We start from the raw sequence: 23866 nt of genomic DNA, 5'->3' as shown, positions 1-23866 counted from the left end.
CCATTTTTGCTCCTGGCACTGCTGAAAACTACAATTCAAATACAAATGCACTTTTGAAAATTGCTGCACTCCTGCAGTTTGGGCTTGATGGGCAATACTCCCAGGGAATCCGTCCCTGGGCTCCAATGAGTACAGCTTAAAATCACCATATTCCTCTATGTATAAACAGTGTCATTAGACTTATTTTTTAAAAGTACAAGACCAACCCAGGCCAGGGCCAGGCTCTACAGATAGAGTAGTAACTTCTCTCATAAATATTTTTAATATTGTTTGATTACAAGTAGCCCTCACTCCAGGTAACGTCATTGACACAAAGTACCCGCACACATGCAGCCCCTAGACTTTCACAGAAAGCCTGGGAGCAACCCCTCTCTAAGAAAGGAATGCTACCTCACAGCAAAGTAGGGGAGGGGGCACGTGGCCAGGTTAGCCTCAATGTGGGGGAAGAGGCATCTGGAGTCAAAACAATAAAAAGGGATTTCAAAAACCCTTCATATAAAGCAATCAAGGAGGTTAAAGCAAAAAACTGCTTAAAAAAGAGGTACAAAACTGCTGGAGACCAACAGAAATCTCTGCCAAAAAATAACTTGCATTTAAATCAGACATCAAGGGCATCATGCAGTTTTGTTGTTAAAAAAAGGGAAAAGTGGAAATCTGTGTAAAGATCAGCATTTGTAAAGAGTCATCATTAGCTCCAGAGACCAGCGTAATTCCCATGAAGTCCTGATGGAAGGGAACCTCCTGCCACAAAGAGTTTTGTTCCAGACAAGTCGTAGCAGTGGGTGTGAACAGCATTTGGGAAGAAATTTAGGTCAGAAAAATAATTCCTCCAGGTTCCATCAGGATTCTGTTAAAGGAAAGTTTAGATTGTTATTGTTGCCCAACCAACCCAAAACCTTGTCTCACAAAAGCCAAAGACAGCTTCCAGAGTCTAAGAAGGGATCTTTTCTATTAACACTCCCTGAAGCTTCAGACAGGTCAACTTCTTGAAGACACCTGAGTTCTCCTGAAGCTTTTTCTGAGGACATTTGGGCCAAACATTGGGGGGGGGGGGATGAAGGGTAGGGAAGTTACCAAGTTCCACTCCTTTTTAAAGTTACACCAGAATGACACAAAAGGTAATGGCTAGAAGTTAGACAAAGCCTTTAACTGCTTTATGAGAAGATACAGGAAATTGAACTCAAGTGGCTGCCATGGCATTACCTGAGGAAGCCACAGTTTCTGAAATTGCACACAATTAAATGAAATCACTCTCACTTTGAGTGCCACACTACAGGAGCATGGTTTAAGAGGAAGACAATGTATTTTGTGTTTGAGGTTCTGAAAACTACAAGTCAGATCCCATTCAGAAATATAAACTCTAGCTTGTTCATGAATCGGTGTGCAAGAACAGTAGTCAGTATGCCTTACACTCAAGCAACCAACCTTCAGTACTCTTTCAGAAAGCTTTTGTAGAAAGCAGTTCTGCAGGACTTCTTGCTTTTCATGCATGATTACAGTTATCGCTTACATGAGCACTGTTTTGCTGGGACGCCTTTCATACAATAGCTCCCAGTACTATAAAAAGACCCGCTTCTCAAGCCTCTATGGCACTCCTGTGTAAAGGGTCTCCTACAGCCTCAAGCTACTCACCAGCCAGCCTTTCCCAGTAGTCAGCTGCAAAATTCTGCTTCTTCCTAATTTCTGCTTCTGTCCATAGCAGGCACTGGGGGGCTTTTCACCCAGGAACCTCTGGGCTCTGATACCATAAAACAGGAAGGAACCTTGCCCCATTTCCACTGTGATGATGTGCTCGTAGAAGCTCACCCACAGAATACCTGTCAAACAGAGAAGGGACATACAATGTGGTGAGGAAGATGGATGCTTTGCCTCTGCAGTGCTGCTGCTTGATGTCCAGGATTTTCTTGAAGAGGAACTACCTACTCGTATTCTCTGCAGCACCGAAGCTTCCCCACCGCTAGGGAGCAGTGCAGACAAATCCCATGGATGCTGTTGAAACAGCAGCTTTAATTCCATGCACTGCTTCCCTTCTCCTCTGAGGCCATCAGCTCAACTGATGGTGCACAGCCAGAAGCTCCATGCTCAGCAGGCCCCAGCTCTGCCAGAGAAGCAAAGATCACAAGCCATTTTGGATCAAGAGCAGCTTTGTTCTGTCTTCCACAAGCCTCTAAGTGAACACACCAGGAGCAAGTACGTGGCAGCAGAGAGGGGAAAGAACGTCACTCTGGTTTCCTCCATGAGCTCTGTCGTGGTTTAAGCCCAGCCGGCCACTAAGCACCATGCAGCTGCTCGCTCACCTCCCTCACACTGGGATAGGGGAGAGAATCAGATAGGTAAAAGTTAGAAAAAAAACTCGTGGGCTGAGATAAAGACAGTTTAGTAGGTAAAGCAAAAGCCATGAATGCAAGCAAAGCAAAACAAGGCATTCATTCACTACTTTCCATTGGTAGGCTGGTGTTCAGTCATCTCCAGGAAAGCAGGGCTCCATCACGCTCATACCTATCTAGCTACCTGCCAAGCTGCAATAGCTGACCATGTGAGAGAAATTACTGTCCCAGCTGCCACGAAGTGCATTTTGCTGATCAACAGGCTAGCTGTAAGCAAGTATAACCATAATAATCACCAGTCACTTTGCTGCTCAGGTAGCTTCAAAATTGTTTAAAAGCCTGACCTATCTCCACTCAAAAATATTCTCACACAAGCACACCTTACTCTTTGTAGCTGGTACTTTTAGCACTTCACCCAGCAATGAAAACAGACTAGGAATCCCGCAACTTAAGCGACACCATGTTCCACCACTACATAGGAAACTACAGCACGTTTCCAGTCCAAACAAAACATTCTAGCACCGTTCAGTTATGCCATGAGATTGAGTAGAAGAGTACATTTTGCTTTCACAAAATCTAAACCTGAAGCCTCAGCTAAACAAGGATCCCTACATAGTAATCTGCAATTTGCAAAATGTCCTGTCATCTCATCTCTATCATGCAAAAGGTGTGTTCTGTGTAAGCACTCTTCCCCAAACAACTCTTTTATGCAGATTAAACCCCACCACATCTATGCTTTTCCTTCCTGCACACCATGATGCCAAGTTGCAAACCCTAGGCCTTTTTAAGCCCTCTTTAAAGTACCACTGAATTACAGCCTAAACAAGCATTCAAACAGGAGGGGAAAAGAGGGAGTGATGCCAGCTACATCCACGTGCCAACTGCTGTCACCGTACCAAGTGAGACTGAATGCCACAAAACTTGTAACCTACTGGAAATACACCCAGCGGTACACGTGGCAGCAGACATGCGAGAGGCATGGATGCAGACAGGGAGTTTCCCCTTCCCCTCTGTACAGAGTCCTAACCAGAAACATATCCTCATCCTTCTGCCTCCGCAACCTCCTGATGTTACATCCACAGCCGCCAGCATCTGTGACACACACTTCGAAAAGGCAAGGCCATGCTGTCCTGCTCCAGATGTGAGGTGAAGTCTTGGCTGCAGGCTTAACAGGTGGGAAAGCGATGTGCAAGTCTCACACCTGCTGACTTAGATTCACCAGATTCAGATAAGAATCTCCCACTTTAATTCAGAGAACTACAAAGGCATCTGAGCAAGTTGGGGACATGCCCCCCCTGTTACAAGGGCCTGTCAGCAAAAGCAGTCACTTGCATAAGAGGAGAAAGGCACAAGAGGGGACTTCCTCTTATTTTTGCTCCAAAAATGCTCTTGACAAGCAACCCAGCATAACTCTTCCTTAGCAGAACAGGTGACGGAGGATGAAAGCAGATGGCATATACTTTTCAATGTCATTTATTAATAAAAAGCTATAAAATGCAGAATGACTGTCGATCTTTCTCTAATCCAAAAAAATTAACTGAAGCCATCCCTGATGGACCCACGACTAAGAGGATGTGTAGAACAGGCTTTCAAGAACAGCAGTTCAGATTGGCTCCTAAGGGGCTGAAGTCCCTCAGACTCATCATTCCCACCAAACTAAAAGCACAAGCTGTGCCTAGGACTGATCATGGTAAGCTCTCCAACATAGCCAGCACTCTACCACCTCTGGACCTGGACTACTTGGGTCAGCAGATTGAGTCTTACGCCTGAGAGGCAGGGAGGCTCTATGAATCCCAGAAGGAAAGGAAGATGCAGTAGCATGTCCTACACGAGGAGCAGACACAGCATCTGTGCTGTGCAACCTCTGTCCACTACATTAACATTGCTACCTTTGGGATATAAAGTCAAGGGCACATGACACTACACTGCATGCCAGTCGAGCAGAAAGCAGTTGCTCTCTCAGATCAGGAACTAGCATCCAGGGCCTGCACTTCCCTGTACAGCTGCTAAGAAAAGCAACATTTACAAGATGCCCTAAAAAGTGTTAGCTACCTTCTCATGGAGAGAGATAGAGATAGGGTTAGACTGGGCAGAAACCAGCCCCGGTTCCAGTCTTAATTAAGTGACTGCCTTTGTCTGACCTGCTTTTGTATACAACATTAAGGATCTGAAGTTAGTGTGGACTTACCACATTCAGCAGGTGCATTTGGAAGCTGAAAGCACATTCAGGTAACACTTCAAAGCACTTAAAAGTCAACCCAGATGTTAGTCTGCAAATCAAGAGAGAGCCTACTTTCTAGAGGTGCTGCACCACTCCGAGTCCCAGTGACAGCCAGAGAAAGTTGAAACACTCAGTATCTTGGGAATTAATACTACTTAAGTGTCTCCATCACCACGCCAAAAAAAACCAAACCAACAACAACAAGAAAAAATCTGCCTAGGACACAGAGCAGAAAACAGCACTGCACAAAGGCTTTCTCCAGACATGAACTGGAGATGCGCCAGAGATACTACCTACACATAGATCATCCCCCCAGCAGGGATGATCGCATACAGCAGCTTTCAGCCACCAGTCATGACACTCCAGGAACTTGGTATTTCTTCCCTATGATACTGGAGAGTGAGTGTCAGGACCTCCACAGAGCCCTCACTGACAGTGGGTCAGGACAAGGGCTGTTGCTGGTAAGGTGGGCAGGTGACAACACGAGCCGGTGAAGCACCTTTTCTCGTATCACAGAAACTTCTCCCACATCTGAAAGAAGCAGACCCTGACATTCATCTAGACGGCACTGTTCAAACTCCAGTAACCACATCAATAAAACTTTCCTAATCCTTGCCTACATGCATTCTCTTTTTGTAACCTGCCTGATGAAGAGAAGGATGCCTAGAGCCCAGGTAAGTAAGGACTGCAATTTAGCAGTCTGGGGTTCATATGTTTTAAAATGGGCATCACGGCACAGTGCCTTTTTATGCTTGAAAATAAAGGCTAGGAGAATAAGCTTATGGGACCACGCACCCTACAAGCCCTCACCCTTGGCCCTGCTGTAAAGTTCAATTGGACATACTGCATCCACATCAGAAAAGGAAAACAGCACACAAATCTGCAAACTTTTTTTTTTTTTTTAAAAAAGTGACCTTTGTATATTTAAAGCAAACAAATTCACACTGAAAATTGAGAGTCTCACTCATGGCTTTAAAATTATAAAGCAAGCATTCACTCACAGCACAGGCTCCCACTATGACAGCACAGAGCAGACAACATGTTTTTTTTCCATTCCCAGAGAAAAATGCAAGAACAGACAATATTAACAGTGGTACAAAGACTGGATTTGCTTTGAGATGAAGTAAAACAGACTAAGATGCAGTACAAAAAAGAAGTAGAAGCAAAACACACACTTTTCAAACTTCAGAAATATTTGGATGGTGTACAATTAGTTGATCATAGAAGCATTCATGTTTTCTATCATTAGATTTCAGAGTTGCTTTCGTGTTTGTTGGTTGCTCAAGGAATGCTGTCATAAAAGCAAAGCCTACATATACCATTAAGGATTTAGTCTCTCACATAAAAAACCCTTCCTATTTATTAAAAGCTTATCTTACTGCAGTCCTAACAGCTACTTCTGCAAACAAACCATTTGAAACACCCTTTGACAAGTTTCTTACCACTGCCCCATTCTTTGGAACAGATGGATCTAATATTGTGAGAAGGCTGCCTGCAATCCAGAAACAAGACATGTGCCTGTGATCCTCCTGCATACACTGACCACTCCTGACCGTTAAGGCAAACACACCTTCTCCCTGCAGTATGGCAACTGTGTGGAAAGTAACTGAAAACAGAAGAAACAAAAAACCCCAACCTGTTCTGAGGAACGAGCAAAATGTTCATAGAACAATTCTGTAAGCTAGGGTCAAGGAAGCTGCAGTGGAAAAAAAACAAAATGCAGCTAAAATATTAACTTCCTTGCAAAACCAGACCTTTAAGAGAAAAGCAACAACCTGACCCAGAGAAAAAAAACCTGAAGGAGATGGGATGCTTTATCTGAACCAAGCTGAGATGATAAAGGCTGAAGCAAAGTATTAGGCAAAGAACAATGGATGTTTTGGTCAATTGTTTTACATCTTTCTAAGCTGCTGTTATTTCTTCAGCAGCTGTACACAGACAGCAGCTCTCAGCTATAAAAGCCTACCTCATACACTAGCACAGATATGTCTGGGTTTGATCTGCAATTACACTTAAGGGCAACTTCCTTCATAGACTCTGCTTGTCAAGTATCCCTCCTACTCCATGCAACGGTTCACCTCAGCTAACCCAGAACTGGCAGAAAAGTTCAGAGCACTTCCTACCCTCCAAAATAAGGGGAGAGGGGAGTTCCCTCAAGTTGTAATTTTTAGGACATTTCATTTGACATAAAGCTTTAAGTGTTTTACAAACACTGCTGCTCTTTCTTCAAGCATTTAAAGGAGATGAAGAATAGTGAACAGTTACTGCTAGGCAATTTTTGAAATTTAACAGCAATAAACAGAAAAGCACCTTTGATAGCATGTGTTCTGCTTTCCAAAGATGAAAATACCCATCTAGGGACACAGCTCCCATCTCCGATAAAAAAAAAAAGTAAGACAGTTAGTTTCTAGATTAGACATGTCCTTACAAACTCACACTGTCTACTAGGCAGGCTACATACTCTGCATTGACCTTATCCATAATCCTGTACATGTTCCAGGGCGTCAGCCCTGGAACCTGGCTGTGAAGCTGGATATCCATTGCGTCCAGCCATGTCTGTAAACAAAGGGAACAGAGAAGCTCCCGTGAAATATTTCAACAGACTTCAGATATGAACGGCAATGAATGCAGTTTGAACACAGGATTGCTCCATGGCACTCATCTCTCCCTGCCCCTCAGGAGCACTATGCAGACAGTTACTGGGTGCCTGAACCATGCCAGTTTAAAACAAACCATGCATGGAGCTGTCGGGACAAAGGACTCCCTGGAGCTCACATCAGCCCTAAACTCAACCCCAACAAGGAAGCAGCACAGGGTCAGAGAGGCTGGGAAAGAATGTTTTGCAAAGCAGAGTGCCCCAGGCCACGTCACTGAGCCTGACCCATTCCCTCTCTGCTCTTCTGCATGTCTAAGCATTGGCCAAGAAAATATTAAGTTAAATTTCATATGAATGAATATTAAAACCTAAATGCCCGCTCATTCAAGTGACATACCTGTGAGGTTGCCCTGAGGCTCCTGGACAATATCCGGCTGAGCAGTTGGGTGGCCATTGGCTTCAGGCACAGCTGTAATCGAGCATGTTTCCATTAGAGGCTGTGATCTACTTCTTTCTCAGTGACCTGCAGTCACTGGAGGGGGGGTCAGGTAATGACATGGGACCCAGACATGGGTGGAGATTTCCAAAGCTGCAGAAGGGCCTGTGTGACCTGTTGCCTGGCCCCTGACAGCTCTCAACATACTGTTTTCAGGCTATGTACAACACCCCTCCAGGACAGAATGGGCAAACACACAGCCCCTCAGGGGTTTCTTGCGGGGAAAAGCACAAAAGAAGCCCACATGAAAGCACTGGAGGAAAAAAATTATCATTCACGTATCTTGTGGAGAAGAGACTACTGGCCAGTGGAAGGCTGCACCAGCACTGCCCCATCTGTTCCCCTGGCAGTGGGCCAGGGCTGCGTGTACCATGGGGACCTGGGTTCACCCGAGGACAGCACTGCAGGGCTAGAGCAGGAATGCTTCTGTTTTTCTGAGCAGACATCTCCCAAGGACAGACATCCCCAGGCTGTGAGCCAGGATCCAGCTGGGGAGCAGCAGAGCCATGGCCCCAGACACGGCTGTGACCAGCTTGGGGAAGAAGTGCTCCTGCAGGCTATTGCCTGGCCCCTGCAGTGCTGCTCTGGCCCTGACATGCAGGCCGGGGGAAGGCTGCCCTGGAGCAGGACAGCACAGGGCCAGCTCTAGGGATGGTTTCTCATAACTGGGGACTGATACAGCATCACTTGCCATCTAGTCAGTGAGAAGAAGTCCAATTCCTGTAAGCAGCTGCAGGTTGGTACCCATCAGCATTGGTAAAGATGTAAAGCAGATAATAATTCAGCAGCCTGCTGAATGATTGTGAATTGATTTTCACGGTCTTTTGGTAAAAAACAAGCAAAATAAACTTAGCAAGTCAGGAGGTAAACTCAAGCATTAATTTCATGTACGAGCAAGAAATTGGTAACTATGGGGAAATGATGTTCAAGGGTGCAGATAAGACAGTGGAAATCACAGCTTCTAGAAGTCATTCATCTTACTGTCTTCACTAACAACCTAGAGACCAGCATTATGGGGTGCATCTCTGCAACAGGGGCTATTTCCAATTTGAGCTGCTCTTCAATAGCAAATGGGAGACTATAAATTGTCTCCCACAGGTGGAACTGCACCATCAGGAATCCTGCTGTACAACTGCCAGATAAAGTGACTTCAAAAGCTGGAGGTGGGAATCCAATTCCGTTGGAAAAAAAAAAAAAAATCTTATCACTATTGCAATTCTTGATGTCCTCTGGGCTGTTCAGGCCCCCGTGTATGCCCCCAGGCTGGGGGGCAGCGGGGCCTGATGCTGTTTCTTGTCTCTTTCTGCAGCTCCCAGGCACTGAAGGAGCTGTGGGTGAGCACACTGCTGGGGTAAGCCAGGGTGATGCTCCAGGTGCAGCCGTACGGGGCAACACAACTCTCCAGATGGGGAAAGGTGCCCCCACAGCTGCGGGCAGCTGTCAGGCAGACGAGGGATGAGTGGGGATGGAAAGCCTCTTCTGCCTCTGTTCGCATCAGGGAGAGGCCAGTGGGGAAGCAGAGCTGAGTGCCTGGCAGGCAGGAGCTCTGCAGGGAGCTGTGCTCTCTGCTTGGTTCCAGGGCGGTACCCGGGGGTGGTTCAGAATCCCTTTTACTGGAAGGACGTAGGTGTTAAAGAATTTTCAGATGTGGGTTTCTCTAGGTTTGCTTTATTAACAACTCAGAGTTGGGCTACCACTGCAGTGAATGGCAACCTTCAAAAAATTTCCCAATCTTCTATACCTTTTTACCACCCATTGTCCCAGTCCAAAGTCTTTGTAATTTTCCAGTTGATCTCGGTTCCCATGTCATTACCATTCATCAATTTATCTCATCAATTCTCGTGTCCTGGTTCTTCTGAAGTTAGTGGTTGTAGGCAAAAGGTCTTGGGTCACCATAATCACTTACCTTCTTACACATCAAAGATTATCTTTGAATTTCTGAAAATCACTCAGGCTATTCTATTAATTTATCTTGTTCCTCCCCCTGGTTTTTCTGCCTCTATTCCTCTGTCCCGCTGCCTGTCTCATTGTTTCTAGTTATACCCCTCTGTCCATCCAGCTGTCCCTTTTTTGCTTTCTCTCTTCCCTACTCTGGCCCAACTTTTTCTTCCTTTGTCTCTGTCCAGCAGCCCATCACCATTTTTTTCCCTTCTCTATCTCTTTGTCTTAATCTGCATCTGGTTCCCCCCACTGCCCCCAGTCCCTCTGTCCTGTTCCTTGTCCAGCTTTTTGTCTCTCCATGCTCTGCACACTAACCCCATCTTTTTCTCTCTCTCCCTCCTTCCTTTTCCCTCCTCCTCTTTCTCTATATCCCTTTGTCCTGTTGCTCATCAGTATTTTTTCCTTCCATTCCTCTGTCCTGTTCCCTGTCCCTTACTTCCCTGTCAATCCCTCTGTCCTGTTGCCTATCATTATTTTTGCTGTCTACATCCTACTGCCCTGCTTCCCATTCATCTCTTTTGGCTCTCTCCTGTGCTGCTCCCCAGCAATATATTGCCTTTCTCCAGCTCTCTGACCTGCTCCCCACCCACCTCATTTTCTCTCTGTCATTCTTTCCACTTCTCTGTACCTCTCTCTGCAATCTTATGTCCCGCTTCTTGTCCCCCTCTGTTTTTTTATTCCCTGCTGTCCTGGTCCCCGTCCCTCTCTTTGCCTCTCTCTCCCTGTCCCTGTTTGTTCTTTCTTTCCCTCTCCGTTCCCTTGTTTTATTTTTTGCTTCCCAGCCCTCCGTCCTGCTCCTCATTGCTGTATTGAACACGGGTGGGGCCGGGGGCAGGCCCGGGACATCTGGGCGGGCCCAGCAGAGCGGCAGTGGTGGCAGCTGCCTCGGCTACCCCGGCTGCCAAGTTTCGTTCAGCTCTGCTCCACTCAGGGCCGTGAGGGAGCGGGAGCCGCCTCAGGGCAGGGGAGGCGCGGCGGGTCGCGGAGGTGGGATCCCCCGGCCGGAGCCTCCGCAGGTGGGTCCGGGCTCTGCTCTCCCAGGGCTGGCGGGGGCGGAAGCTGCCCCGGGGTCATTGCGGGGGAGGTTCAGGGCCGAGCCCTTGTCCAGCCGGTGGGGAGCAGGGGCAGCCCCATCCTGTCCCCGGCTGCTCCTCGCTGGGGCTGGGCGGCCTCTGCTGCTCCTGGCACGGGTCGGGCAGCAGCGGCTCGGGGTGCTCCTGCGGTGGTGGACGGGTCCTGGTGCTCACAGGGGCAGGGAAGGGCCCCGGCTGCTGTCGACGGGGGGTCCTGGAGTGGGGCTGGGCTGGGGGTCTCTGGCCCGGCTCCCCGCGGGGGTGCTTCGGCTGGGGCGTTTGGGGTGCGCGCCCAGTGCTGCCGGTGATGCCGGGGAAATAAAGCCTGAAACGGCAGTAATGACGTGATGCCCTGCCTGTGCTGGGGCTGCCCCGCAGAGGCATGGGGCCAGGCCCTCCGTGGTTCCCGAGCACTCCCCAAAACTGCATGTGGGGCCCCGGGGGTGCAGGGCTGTGGGGTGGCTACACTCCCCCCAGCATTGCCCATGGGGACTGCAAAGGGGGTCAGCTGGTTTGGGGGCCAGAAATGGAGATCCAAGTTTTCTGTTCCTGGGGCTTGAAAACAGGCTCATGCAGCTGATTTTGGGGCTCAGAAACAGACCGAATTGTGTGGGTTTGGGCTCAGAAACAGAGGTCCAGCCCTGCGTTTTTGGGACATGAGAACAGGCTCAGCAGCCAGGTTTTTTTGGCTCCTCAATGGGCGTGAGTCAGCTGGTTTGGGGGCCAAAAGCAGAAGCTGGCTTGGCTGGTTTTGCAGGTGGGTGAGAGGCAGGCGGGTGGGAGGGTGTTGGAGGCTGTGGGGGAAAGCAGGGAGTGGGCAGGGTGCGTGGACCCTCCCCGGAGATGGGGGTCTGGTTGTGTCGCACGCCGAAGTTCGGAAGGCTGGCATGCAGCAGGCTGAACTCAACATCTGCGATGGTCTGTGGGGGGAAAGGCGCTTTTCAGACCCCACGTGCCCTCTTTGAGTCCAGCTCTTCTTTCTACGCTGCTTAGAATAGTTGTTAAGTAATTAATCGCACAAACTAATGAATATTTATACAACATATAACTATGATGTTTAATCCTAATGCTCAAGTTTTGACAGCAATTGATTTACAACCTTATTGAAAGGCCAGAGCGTTGCATATAGCTGGACCTTATAAGGAGAAGAAGCTGAACTCAACCAGAGCTTCAGTGCAGAGTGGGGGCTTCAATGAGCCAGAACTGTAGCAAGCGGGAGCTGGAACGAGGCAGGGTGTCTGCTGTCTGGAGCGTGCATTAGCTAGAGGCAAAATTACCTGCAGCTGTAACAAGCAGGAGCCGCAATTAGCTGGAGCGTCTTTTTGCTGGAGCGTCTGTCGGCCGGACTGTGCTCCCCGCATGGCCGAAGAGCGGCCGGGCGCAGGCAGGGCTGTCCACAGCAAGCAGCTCCGAGCAGCAGGGAGGTGAGTTGTCCTTCTGCCAGTGGGGAGCCCAGCCTCTTCCCTCGGGGATGCAATCCATGCCACGCTCCTCTCTCTGCGTGGAGGGTCTCTCCTGGTCTGTTCCCGTGGGCAGAGGCGAGGTGGGGGGTCCCCCGGCTCTCCTGGGGTAGCCTCCCCTGTGAGGCGGCATGGGCGAGGTGTTGTCGTCCCCTCGGTACCGGGCAAAGGGGCGAGAAACTGGCCGGTGGGAGCTGCTGGGGTGCGGAGCCCTTCCGGCAGAATCCTCCTCTGTCTTTTCACTGTTGGCTGAGTGTGACAAACAGGTTCATTTTTTTGTCTCCTCTTTTTCCAGTGTCACCTTCTGCGTCACATGAAGGAAATCCTGCGTGGTTAATTCCGCTTGCTGCTCAGGTAATTGCACATATTGGGGCTGGGGGAGCGGAGAGAAACATTTGCGAGCTCGAGGGCACTACAGATGCTCCACATCAAATGCACAGAAAAGGCAAATTTGCTGCTAGTGCAGAAAAGCTGATGGAAAAATTGCTGTTAACAGATTGTGCCCTGTTCCTGAACTGGTCCCTTGATATATTTTTGTTTCAGGTGAAAGAACGAAATTTCATGTATGGTAAATTTAAAGCTGCCTGTTAGCTTCTTCAGTGTTGAGTGTTTCTCTTCTCTCCATTCATACTGATTTTATGGGCAAGTTGGAAATACATTTTATTTTTTTATGTATAACTGAATTTTTAGGAATATGTGGTGTCCCTGTAGTTCATTTTTGAGCACCTAGATGCCAGTAGAAATGTAATGAGTGAAACGTGATGGAAACTGGTACTTAAATTTGATTTTTATTTGATTTTTTTTTTTTTCCATTAGAGTGTTGATGACATGTTGTCCCGTGGCACAATCCCCATTCTGTTCAGCGGAGTCTTCAGTCTAGGACTTTTAAGTAAAAAAGTTTGTCCTTCCAAAAAAAGGACTAGGCATTCATAGGACTGAGGCATAGACTTGGAGAGTCACTTAAGTACGTGATCAGAATTAAAGCCAACTTTCACTTAATGTTGCTACTGTTGGTCTTTGCTTTCATTGATTTCTCCACCACTCCCTCATGGTTGGGAGCTCTGAATGGTAATTTTTTTCAGTCTCTAACACATTCCCCCCCCCCCAGCTCCAAAAAGGAGAGGCAATGTCTAAAAGTTAGTTAGTTTCCTCACTGTGGGAGTAGAACGGGGTAGAAATGAAGAAACAAAACTACAGAAATGAAGAAATGAAACTATGTAAGAAACAAAGAATCGAAACTGCAGAGAAAGGAGAAACGAAACTCGAAACTGCACGTAGACAGAAGGGGAAACGAAACTGCACAAGGCAACACGTTTTCTTTGGGAAACGAAACTAACACGTTATGCTTATGCGGGGGGCGGTCTAGGCTATAGTATATAACCGAGTGTTATGCAGCAAATAAACGGAGAACTCGCTTGATCCACAGCATCTGTGTCAGTCCATTTTCTCCCCAGGGCAGATCCCTGATGATGCGTCATTTCTCCTAGATTGTTGCAGCAGAGCGCGGCAAGTGGTGACCCCGATATGATCAGAGCACAGTGGAGCTTGGTTGGTGTGTTGGTGTTGTGTCCGGCCGGATAACTAACGAAGTTGCCTTCGGGGCGCCCTGCCGGTGACGATGGCATCCATCGGAATGATTATTAAGGTATTAAAGGCGGTAGGCAGGGAGGTGGACTGTGGAGTGCATACGGTTCCAGTCACGAAGCTCATCCAGTGGATGATACAGCGGGGCTTCATAGTAAAGCCGGGAGAGATATTTGATGCGTCGTGGCTGCAGGCTGCGCGCGAGGAGTTAGTGGGGGAGTGTTTGAGTGGGAGGAAAGGAGCTGCAGACAAGCTCGCGGCTCTTGGTTCGGTGCTGATAGTGTTGCAGAAAGGAAGGGAGGCGAAGGTGGTTTGGGTGGCAGCTACGGCGGCGTTGCGTGGGGAGGTGGTTGATTCGGTAGAGATACAGGCTGACCAGGAAGATAAAGAGGAACAGGAGGTGTCGGAGGTGCAGGGAGAGAAACTGGGAAAGGCAGCAGATACTCGGGATGCATTGGCATTTCCTATTTTTTGCAGGCAATCAGGGGATCCAGAGGATCTTTCTTTTGGGTATCCACCCCTTCCCCCGCCAGGGCTGTTTTCACATGAGGTGGAGGACCCACCTAAGAAGGTCCCGCCAACGAGTAGTACAATCACGGCTCCTAGCGCACCGCCAATGTCTTTGATGGAGGTAGATTCGGAGGAAAAAGAAAGTCGCAGTAAGGGTATCGGGAAGTTACAAGCGGACGCAGTTCCATTGCCAGATTCGGACGAGGAGGTTTCGCCGGACCCGAGACAGAATCAGGTCACTGAAGTAGCAGAGGTTTTGGCGAAATTTAGAAATTTAGCAGCAACTATTGATCAAACAGTACAGCAGGCTCAAGGCGTTGTAAATTGTGCAGCTCAGCCTCCAGTGTTTACGGATTGGAGATTGATAGCAAAAAAGTGTGTCTTAGAGGGTGTTGATTTTAAACCTGCAGATGAAGGGGGTGCGTTGGTATGTCCTGTAGTAATCACTACTGGTGGACCAGAATGGCATCCTTTGGATTACAAGTTAGTGAAAGAATGGCAGATGTGTTGTAGAGATGATGGACTGAATGGCCCAAGGACACGAGCTTTGCTAGATGTAATATATGCTCAACCGTTGTTACCATTTGACTCGAGACAGCGTGTGCAGCACTCACGGCACCTTTGATGTGCCTTTGGGAGCACGCATTTAAGGAGGAAGCAGAAGCAGTTGTGTTGGATGCTCTTACTCCAGGACACAATTTGGCAGGGGTGTTTATAGATCAGTTAATAGGGGCTGGACAACATGCAGCCCCTCAGATTCAGGCTGGATTGCAAGGTCAGGTGCTAACAGCTTCAGCAACTTGTGCTAGAAATGCATTTATGAAGGTTGGAAGGTTTGAAAAGAAAAGACTACCATATACAAAGGTTATTCAGAGGATTAATGAACCGTACCAGGATTTTTTAGAGCGTTTGCAGAGAGCCGTTGAGATAGCGGATATACTGGAGGAGGTTAAGCCGATTCTTGCAAAGGAGTTAGCTCGCACTCAGGCAAATGATCAAACAAGACAAATTTTGATGCAGTTAGCAGCAAAAGCCTCAGTAGCAGATATGATTAAACGAGTGTTAGAAACAGAAGCTCAAAATGCAGCAGCTCCTGTTGTAGCTGTGGTTGCAGCTGCATTTCGTTCTCATGCAAATTCAGGTAAAACCATATCCTGTTTTGGCCTGGGGGGGACAAGGACACATTAGGAGCCAATGCCCTTTGGTATCCAATCAGAGCAAAAATTCAAATTCAGACCCTAAAAGGAGTTGCTTTCGCTGTGGAAAAGTAGGGCATTTTGCAAAACAATGTCACATGACATGGGGTGGTACTCATCAGGGAAACTTCAAGGGCGGTCCCAGCATGGGGCGGGCGGGGCTGCCAAGGAACAATCCGTCCCACCAAGCGTATCCAGTAGAGTACTGAGGAACACTGACGACTGGACAGCAAGAGGACGAACTCCTGCCCTGGAAGATCGCAACCGACGACCTTTAAGAACAACCACAGGGGTTTGGGTGGGCCAACCCACAACAATAACATTGAAGGCAGGAGGATCGGGAGAGAATTTGGGTGGCATTCTAGTGGGCAATGGGGCTCACAAATGGGGGGTTGATATTATTCCGGGAATGTACAATGAAACAAATGACACAATACAAGCCACTATAGTTCCCCTCACTGAAATACTGACATATATTCCGGAAGATACTCTTATGGCTCATTTAGTATTAGATATGTCAAAACGTCCTATGCTTGGATGTCTTTTACAACCAATGGGCGAACAATGGGGACAGAGCATTCAAATTCGAGCCCTTTTAGACTCTGGGGCTGATGTCACTGTGATTCCCCAAGAAATTTGGCCCAAAATATGGCCCTTGGAAGAGACTAGTGTCTCTGTGACTGGGGTTAGTGGTAATCAAGGTACCCGAAAAAGTATTTTACCCATCCAAATTCAAATATTGGGAGAAAGAGATCATCACCTGTCAACTGTAATCAGACCATTTGTGTTAAAAGGGCTTCCTTTACCTTTGTTGGGACGAGATGGTATCTATGCAAGGTCTAGTGCTCCGCATAGTTTCTGACCCACGATTGAAAGCTGAACTTGATCCCCATTTTTCGTAAGGGCTGCTGGCCAATTTCCACCAGCCACAGCCATGAATTGGAAGACCCAGCAGCCGGTGTGAGTTGACCAGTGGCCCCTTCCTCAGGAGAAATTGTCTCAATTACAGATGTTAGTACAACGAGAAGTAGAAAAAGGACAGTTAGTTCCAACTACCAGTCCATGGAATTGCCCTGTTTTTGTCATCCAAAAGAAGTCAGGTGCCTGACGTCTTTTGCATGATCTTAGGGCAGTCAATGCTGTTCTTGAAGACATGGGACCATTACAACCAGGCCTGCCTTGGTCGTCCATGTTACCCCAAAACTGGCCAGTTGCGATAATTGACATAAAAGATTGTTTCTATTCTACTCCATCCGGATGATCAACCCAGATTTGCGGTGACGATCCCGACGATCAACAATCAAGAACCAGTACAACGCTATCATTGGACAGTGTTACCACAGGAGATGAAAAATTCCCCAACTCTGTGTCAGTGGTTTGTTTCTCGCGCGTTGCGTCAATTTCGAGACACACATCAGAATTGGGTTCTTTATCATTATATGTATGATATTTTCTTATGTGGGGAGGGAGACATGAACACAACCTTAGAACACTTGGTTCAAACTCTCAAAACACATGGTTTAGAAATAGCACCTGAAAAGGTACAGAAAACTGTTCCAGTGAAATATTTAGGTACACTCATTCAGAAACAAGCAGTCCAACCTCAGAAACTACAAATTGAACACCAAGTGTCGACCCTACACGACCTACAAATGCTGGTTGGTAACCTGCAATGGTTAAAACAGTTTGTTCCTATTACACACATGGAATTGAAACCCTTGCTAGCAGATCTAACAGGAACCCCAGATGTTGCTGCTCCTCGAAACAGATGTTGCTGCTTTCCTTAACAGATACACAAAAAGCTGTGTTACAGCAAGTAGCTGATAAATTAACCCACAAGAGTCTCAGTCGTTATACCCCAAGAATTCCATTAGAATTACATATAACCATGCAACGAGAAGGAGCAAATGGGGTGATATATCAATTTATTGATTCACAGGTATGCCCCTTGTTATGGTTATATACCAGTTATCCAAAACAAGCTGCACCACAATTTTGAGTAACATTAGCAGATGCGATTTCTTGAAGACGACGACGAACACAGCAGTTATCAGGGAGAGATCCTAAATTTATTTCTACATCTGTCAGTCCACATAATTTTGAACAACTAATAATATTTGATATGAATTTACAAGCAGCCTTAACAGATTTTACAGGACAAATTATTCCAGCTAGGGGTGACCCTCTCATTGAGAGTCTTTTATTGTCAACCTTTAAGCCACAAACACCCATCTCAGAAAAACCCCTCCAAGGCCTCACAATATTCACTGTTGCCTCTGGATCGACCCAACAGGCAGCTATAGCCTGGTTTGCTGATAATCAATGGCATACCAAAACTTGGAACAGTCAAGGATCAGTTCAAATTTTAGAATTACATGCAGTGTTAACTGCTTTAACTACTTGACCTACCATCCCTTTGAACATTATAACAGACAGCGAATATGTATATAGATTAACACAACGATGTAAACAAAGTTTGCCCAGAGAGACTGGACCTGCTCAGGAACTTTTGTCAGTTTTAGAGAAAAGAAAAAGCCTTATATTCTTTGCACATATTAACAGTCACACACAAATACCGGGTGCTTTGACGGAGGGAAATGTTCATGCAGACAAAGCGGCAGGAACCCTCATTCAATCAGTAGGTATCCCTATTTTGCAACAAGCCAAACTTTCTCATGAATTTTTTCATCAAGTAGCAACAGCTCTAGCAAAACAATTTCGGATACCCTTGTCTAAAGCTCGAGCAGTGGTTGCTTCTTGTCCACACTGTTGTCAAACTAACTCCTGGACATAGGGAATTAACCCCCGAGGTCTACAACCAAATCAAATCTGGCAACAAGACATTACTATCTATGAACCTTTTAAACCCCAGAAGTATTTACATGTTACTATAGACACCTGTAGCAGATATATCTGTCCCACTGCTGAAACTAAGAGTAATGCGACAGCCACCATATGACATATTTGTCATACAATCAGTGTTTTGGGAATCCCTCAAGAGATAAAAACAGATAATGACCCTAATTATGTTAGTTCTCGAGTTCGCAAATTCTTGAACAAATGAGGCATCTCACATACAACTGGAATACCCTACAATTCCACAGGTCAAACAATCATTGAACAAGCCCATCAAACCCTGAAGACGCAGTTAGATTGTCTTAGGGAGGGGGAAAAGGTACCTGTAAGTTACTAAAATGAACTGTTAACCAAGGCCTGCGTGGTACTGAATCATATGCCACGGGGTAATTCAGACCCATCTCAGCATCACACTGCAGCACAGAGACATTTTTCTGTTACATCGTTGTCCAATCGTGCGTTTGGAGCGCCAGTTCGGTACTGAGATCCGGTCACAATGGCATGGCAAGGACCGGTACCCATTTTACAGTGGGGGTGAGGATACGCCTGTGTCCAGACAGACAGTGGACCCAGATGTGTGCCAGCCAAATGGATCCGACCAGATGTACAAGGAACCAATAAGGACTAAGCTATCTGCATGTTGTTGCAGATCATTGTGATGGTGCAATGCCTGTCAGAGACAGTCGGAACTTTTGGCAATGGATGCAGGACGAGATGGGAGGACCAATGTGTATCTGGATGATGTCCCTCTCAGACCCGATCAGCACATATATCTATGGGATACGGTTACTGCAGAATGATCTCTGTGAATTGACGAGTAACCTAAGCAGCAAACAGCACGTATTTTTTATTGGCCCAATTTGATGTAGGATGTAAACAAAACAACACTGTCTTTCCAGATTTTTGTTGCTTGGATTTTAAGAACAACACCGACATGCTGAGAACCATCAGACGACAAGCCAAGATTATTCGACAACTCCAAAACGCTGTAAAGGTAGTAGGTTTCCCAGATATTCCTGGAGATTGGTTTGGCTGGTTGAAAAAATGGGTTTTTTTCATAGTTGGGAGTCTATGCGCTTTGGCTGTTGTTTGCATGATCATTCCCTGTGTTCTGACGCTTTTGAGATCTATGCTAGATAGATTAGTCAGACAAACTGTACAAGCTTATATGTTGTATTCACCTGTACCCAATGAAATCATCTAACTTAGACGAGCTTAGGGAGGGGGAATTGTGGGAGTAGAACGGGGTAGAAATGAAGAAACGAAACTATGTAGAAATGAAGAAACGAAACTATGTAAGAAGCAAAGAATCGAAACTGCAGAGAAAGGAGAAACAAAACTCGAAACTGCACGTAGACAGAAGGGGAAACGAAACTGCACAAGGCAACACGTTTTCTTTGGGAAACGAAACTAACACGTTATGCTTATGCGGGGGGCGGTCTAGGCTATAGTATATAACCGAGTGTTATGCAGCAAATAAACGGAGAACTCGCTTGATCCACAGCATCTGTGTCAGTCCATTTTCTCCCCAGGGCAGATCCCTGATGATGCATCGTTTCTCCTAGATTGTTGCAGCAGAGTGTGGCACCTCACAAATGCGTGAGTAAATAAAATTTGAGTTATGATGATTAAAACCGCAATAACAACACCAGTCTTGCAGATCTGGACTGTTTCTGAACAGGCATTCATCACATGCAAAAGTCGTCAGGGTACAGATCACCTGCACTTCATGCTCTGACAAGACGAAATGCTGAGACAGGGGTGAGCTCTGAAAGAAGAAAAAAAAGATACAGGGTCACGGTTTTGTTTGTTGTTGTTTGTTTTTAAAGAGTGCAATATTGACTGGTGCCAGCCTGCAGAGCTATTCTGCTGCCTGACCTTACCGTCTCTTTCATGGCTGTAATTGTCGTTTGGGTAATTGTAGAAGAGCAATTAAGTTACTTGCCTCTGTGAATGTGCTGGTAATACCAGGAAGGCAAATGCTTGAGCCAGTAGTGAATAACTTGGCTACAAGTAGAATTTCTGAAGGAAGAACAGCAGCAACAGGAAGCAAATAGCAAGTTACCAAAAATTTGTCTGTGTCAAACGCATCAAAGCTTTATTGCCAAATGTTGTTTGGCAATATGTTCCAAATGGCTTTTTTTGGTAAACGTAAATTTTCAGGAAGTTCAGGGTTGTGTGTGGCAAAACGTGTCCCTCTGCATATGTGTCCTGCTACGTAAATAGCATAGGTCAATGGCAAGTCCAGTGGCAAGGCTGTTGTTCCCTACTCTTGACATTGCCATAGTAGTGTTGCGGTATTTAGACCTTAAGGGACGGGCTGAGGAATGGAAGGAGAATGCCTGTTTTCTGTAAGGGCTCGGAATGCCGACCCTTTTCTCTGCCTGCTGCTCCCCTGTGTGTGAGATGAAGCTGTTTTATTTTTCTCCCTTCTTCCTGGTCTAAATATTTCTGGAGCTGTTGCTGCTGTGGGCTTGCAATTTGTGTTACTGCGTTTTTGTAGCATTCTAGTGATGGGTCATTTCTACTGTGGCGAAGCATTGAGATACGGTTTTCGGTTTAAAGCGTCAGAAACTACATTCACTGAAACGGTAACTCGCAGCGTAGGTGAAACCAATCTGGCGCGTGCAGCTGTGCTCGCAGGGGTGCTCGATGGCTCCTCATCAAAACGGCAAGGTGCGTGTGTGGACGTCTGTAGGGTTGCGCTCTGGATCTGAGAGAGTTAACGTATTCTTGCTGTTGGAAGATGGAATGGAGCGTGTGCCTGTTAAATCTCAGGGCAGTCAAAAGCTAGGAGGGACCCTAAGCAGGTTTGGTGGCACAACTGTGGTTTTAAAAGATCTTGACCTTTTGGAGAAACGGCCTGGAAAAAATCATTCCTTTTTTGCAACGAGGGAGTTCACAAGGACAGATGTGTTGCTGTGCTCTTTAGCAAAAATACTCAACTTGTGACATATAGGGTGAGGAAGTCTTGGCTATACTTAGGCTTGAGAAAAATGTATGTAGATACCTATGTCTGTCTTCTGCATGTATCTAAATGAGTTCTAGTGAAACTAAACCTGCTAATGAGTCAATAAGGAAAAAAAACAAAGGCATGGTAGTCTAAAAAATGCAAAAGCTCTAGTGGCCTGTGTCAACAACTGTACCGAAGATGATGCAAAAATACTTTTTCCTCTGCTCATTTGTACTGTCTTCACAAAAAAAGGCAGCTTTGGATTCCTACCCAGTTTTATGCTAAAGTGTTTTTTTTGTTTGGTTTTTTTTTTTTTCCTCTCTCACGTGGATGTCAGCTGCCACCATTTCACTGTGATTGCCCTTTCTTCTGCCATGAAAGTACAAGACAGATGGAAAGATTCCGTAGCAGTCTGCAAGTACAAGGTACGCCTACGATGTGTGTCTGCATTTTTCCGAAGGTACTTGTAGTATGGACTTTAAAGTTAACATTAAGAATGTGCCAACTCTCCTTCCACATTTTTTCTGTGAAATATTTTAATACGAATACTAAAACTAAGGTCTGTTCTGGAGCACGTTACGCCTATGCAGTTTACTTCCCTCCGTCTATTTCCTCTTCCTGAAAGCATATAATCTTCTGTTTCTGTGCGCTTACTAGTAAATGATACTGTGAAAACAATTTTGTACTAAAAGAGAGAAGAAACTGTTCGTAAGAGTTCAGCTGTTCAGAAGAAACGGACTTTGTTTTCATGATAAAAGCTTTATGCTTTTGCAGTCAATGAGTTTTTAAAATATCTTATAAGAGTACTCGAAAACCTTACTGAGATAACTAGCACCTGTACTAAAAGCAATCAAGGTCAAAGAAGAGACGTGGACAAACTGATGTCGCTTCTGTGTGTTTTCCAGGTTTTCCCAGGAAGCATTAGCAGCCTTGTAACTAGTGACAGTGAGTCCTGAGGTGGTTTTGGTGAGTTACTGCTTCAATAATGTATTTTTGTTGGATTTATATAAACATGGGCACAGCTTTTTAGGATAAAGTGAATTATTGAGATTTATTCTTTATTTTTCATTTTGCTCTATTAAGTTTTCCACTTCACTTTCAGCTTTATTCACCAAACAAGCAAGAGGCAAAGCAGCAGCGCAAGGGCTGTAGCTGTTGTGGTGGATCCATAAGCGTAGATTCTGATTGTGTACAGCCTCGTCCCGCAGCCTCCCGGGGATATCTCCCTGCAGCAGCGCTGTAAGGAAGGGAGGAGACGTTTTCCAACACTGGCAAGAGTGTTTACTTGTATGCTAAGAAGGTGTTCAAAATCATATCAATTAGCCTAAATGCTGACTTTAAGTGTTCAAATCAGTCTTAACTTTTAAAGGAGGTGTTGTATTTCGAGCTGACCTGTTTACCTGGAATCCTCCTTTAGCTCAGCGACTCTTCTTGTGCACCCCCAGCCTCTGCTGGCAGGGCGGTATGAGAAGCTGGAAAGTCCTTGACTTACTTAGTATAAACACTGCTTAGCACCAACTAAAGCATCGGTGTGTTGTCAACATTATTCTCATCCTAAATCCAAAATGGCCCTGTACCAGCTACTCAGAAGAAAATTAACTTTATTCCAGCCGAAACCAGGACAACCCCAAACCCCCTGATTCTGGGTCTGCAACGGAAAAAACCAAACGAATTTGGGACTCCTGGGAAAGCCAAATCCGCCTGGATTTGTGCAGCTGGAAAAGAAAAAACCCACCCCATTTTCATGCACAAAACCACAACCAAAAGATCACCCCTTTTTCTGTTGTGGAAAAGCACTGAAACACACCCCAAACTGAGTATTTTGAAAAAAGCAAAAAACTCCCTGGTTTGGGGAAGATTGGGGGTGAAGCACAGGCAGTTTGAGGGGCATTGCTGGGGGTCCTCCCAGTGTGGATGATCTGGTGTGGATTCTCTGTTGTGGGTTATCCCAGGTGAGTTACCTGCTGTGGATCATCCTGGGTGGACTCCCTGGGGTAGGTAATCCCCACCCGTGTGCCCCCATGCACCTTTGTACCCTCACCCACCCTCCCCCTGTGTGTGTTTCTCCCCCATATGCCCCCTGTTGCTCCAGCCTGCCCCCTTCACCCATGCGAGTTTTTAACCCACGCGAGTTGTTTCCCCCCGCATACCCTGCTCTCCTATCTCCTGCCCCCCCCCATATTCCACATCACCCCCCCATCATCCATCAGGCTTCAGACCCCTGGCATGCTGCCTGCACCCCATCCTCTGTCATTTTTTTCTTCTTTTCCTTACAAGTTGTTGTTGTTGTTTCTTTTTAATGATTAAACTGTTTTCATTTCAAGCCACGAGTTTTCTCACTTTCGCCCTTCCGATTGTCTACCCATCCCATGAGGGGGCGGGGGAGCGAGTGAGCGGTTGCGTGGGGCTTCGTTGCCGGCTAGCTTTAAACCACGACACGAGGTGAGTTGCAAGCCCTGCCTGGCTAATGCTGGAGGCTCTCTATGTTCCTCCTGCCATCTTGACGGGCTGTCCTTGTTCGTTGCCGCTTTATAGCGAGTTCCTCTTGCTCTGTAAGCAGCAGTACTCAGGCCGTGCAGGTATTGCGTGTTGCAGGCAGCAAAGGGTAATTGTGACGCTTGCTGGCGGGAGCGGCAAGGAGTGCGGAGCCACG

General features: G+C 46.5%; 1 protein-coding gene and 2 long non-coding RNA genes across 4 annotated transcripts; 1 reads left to right on the top strand and 2 right to left on the bottom strand.

Annotated features, from left to right (window-relative positions):
* Positions 1–688: 688 nt before the first annotated feature.
* On the bottom strand, positions 689–6921 carry LOC115337651 (DDB1- and CUL4-associated factor 12-like). Its single transcript, XM_041121723.1, is given in 5 exon segments — positions 689–847; positions 1633–1817; positions 5991–6108; positions 6110–6154; positions 6859–6921. Coding segments are annotated over 5 exon segments (570 nt in total).
* A 5803-nt stretch (positions 6922–12724) lies between these two features.
* On the bottom strand, positions 12725–20470 carry LOC121233087. Its single transcript, XR_005931868.1, has 2 exons — positions 19910–20470; positions 12725–12840 (listed from the first exon to the last, which is right to left on the bottom strand). It is a non-coding gene; the product is annotated as an uncharacterized LOC121233087 (long non-coding RNA).
* Positions 20471–21355: 885 nt separating this feature from the next.
* LOC115337673 lies at positions 21356–22868 on the top strand. Of its 2 annotated transcripts, none has more exons than XR_003922213.2 (2): positions 21356–22179; positions 22316–22868. It is a non-coding gene; the product is annotated as an uncharacterized LOC115337673 (long non-coding RNA). The 2 variants fall into 2 exon arrangements; XR_003922212.2 differs by having other exon boundaries at positions 22297–22868.
* Positions 22869–23866: the final 998 nt, after the last annotated feature.

The sequence above is a fragment of the Aquila chrysaetos genome, unplaced genomic scaffold, assembly GCF_900496995.4.
Source record: "Aquila chrysaetos chrysaetos unplaced genomic scaffold, bAquChr1.4, whole genome shotgun sequence".
In the NCBI taxonomy this organism is placed as follows: Eukaryota; Metazoa; Chordata; class Aves; order Accipitriformes; family Accipitridae; genus Aquila; species Aquila chrysaetos.
This window is presented reverse-complemented; position numbering and strand designations above follow the sequence as displayed.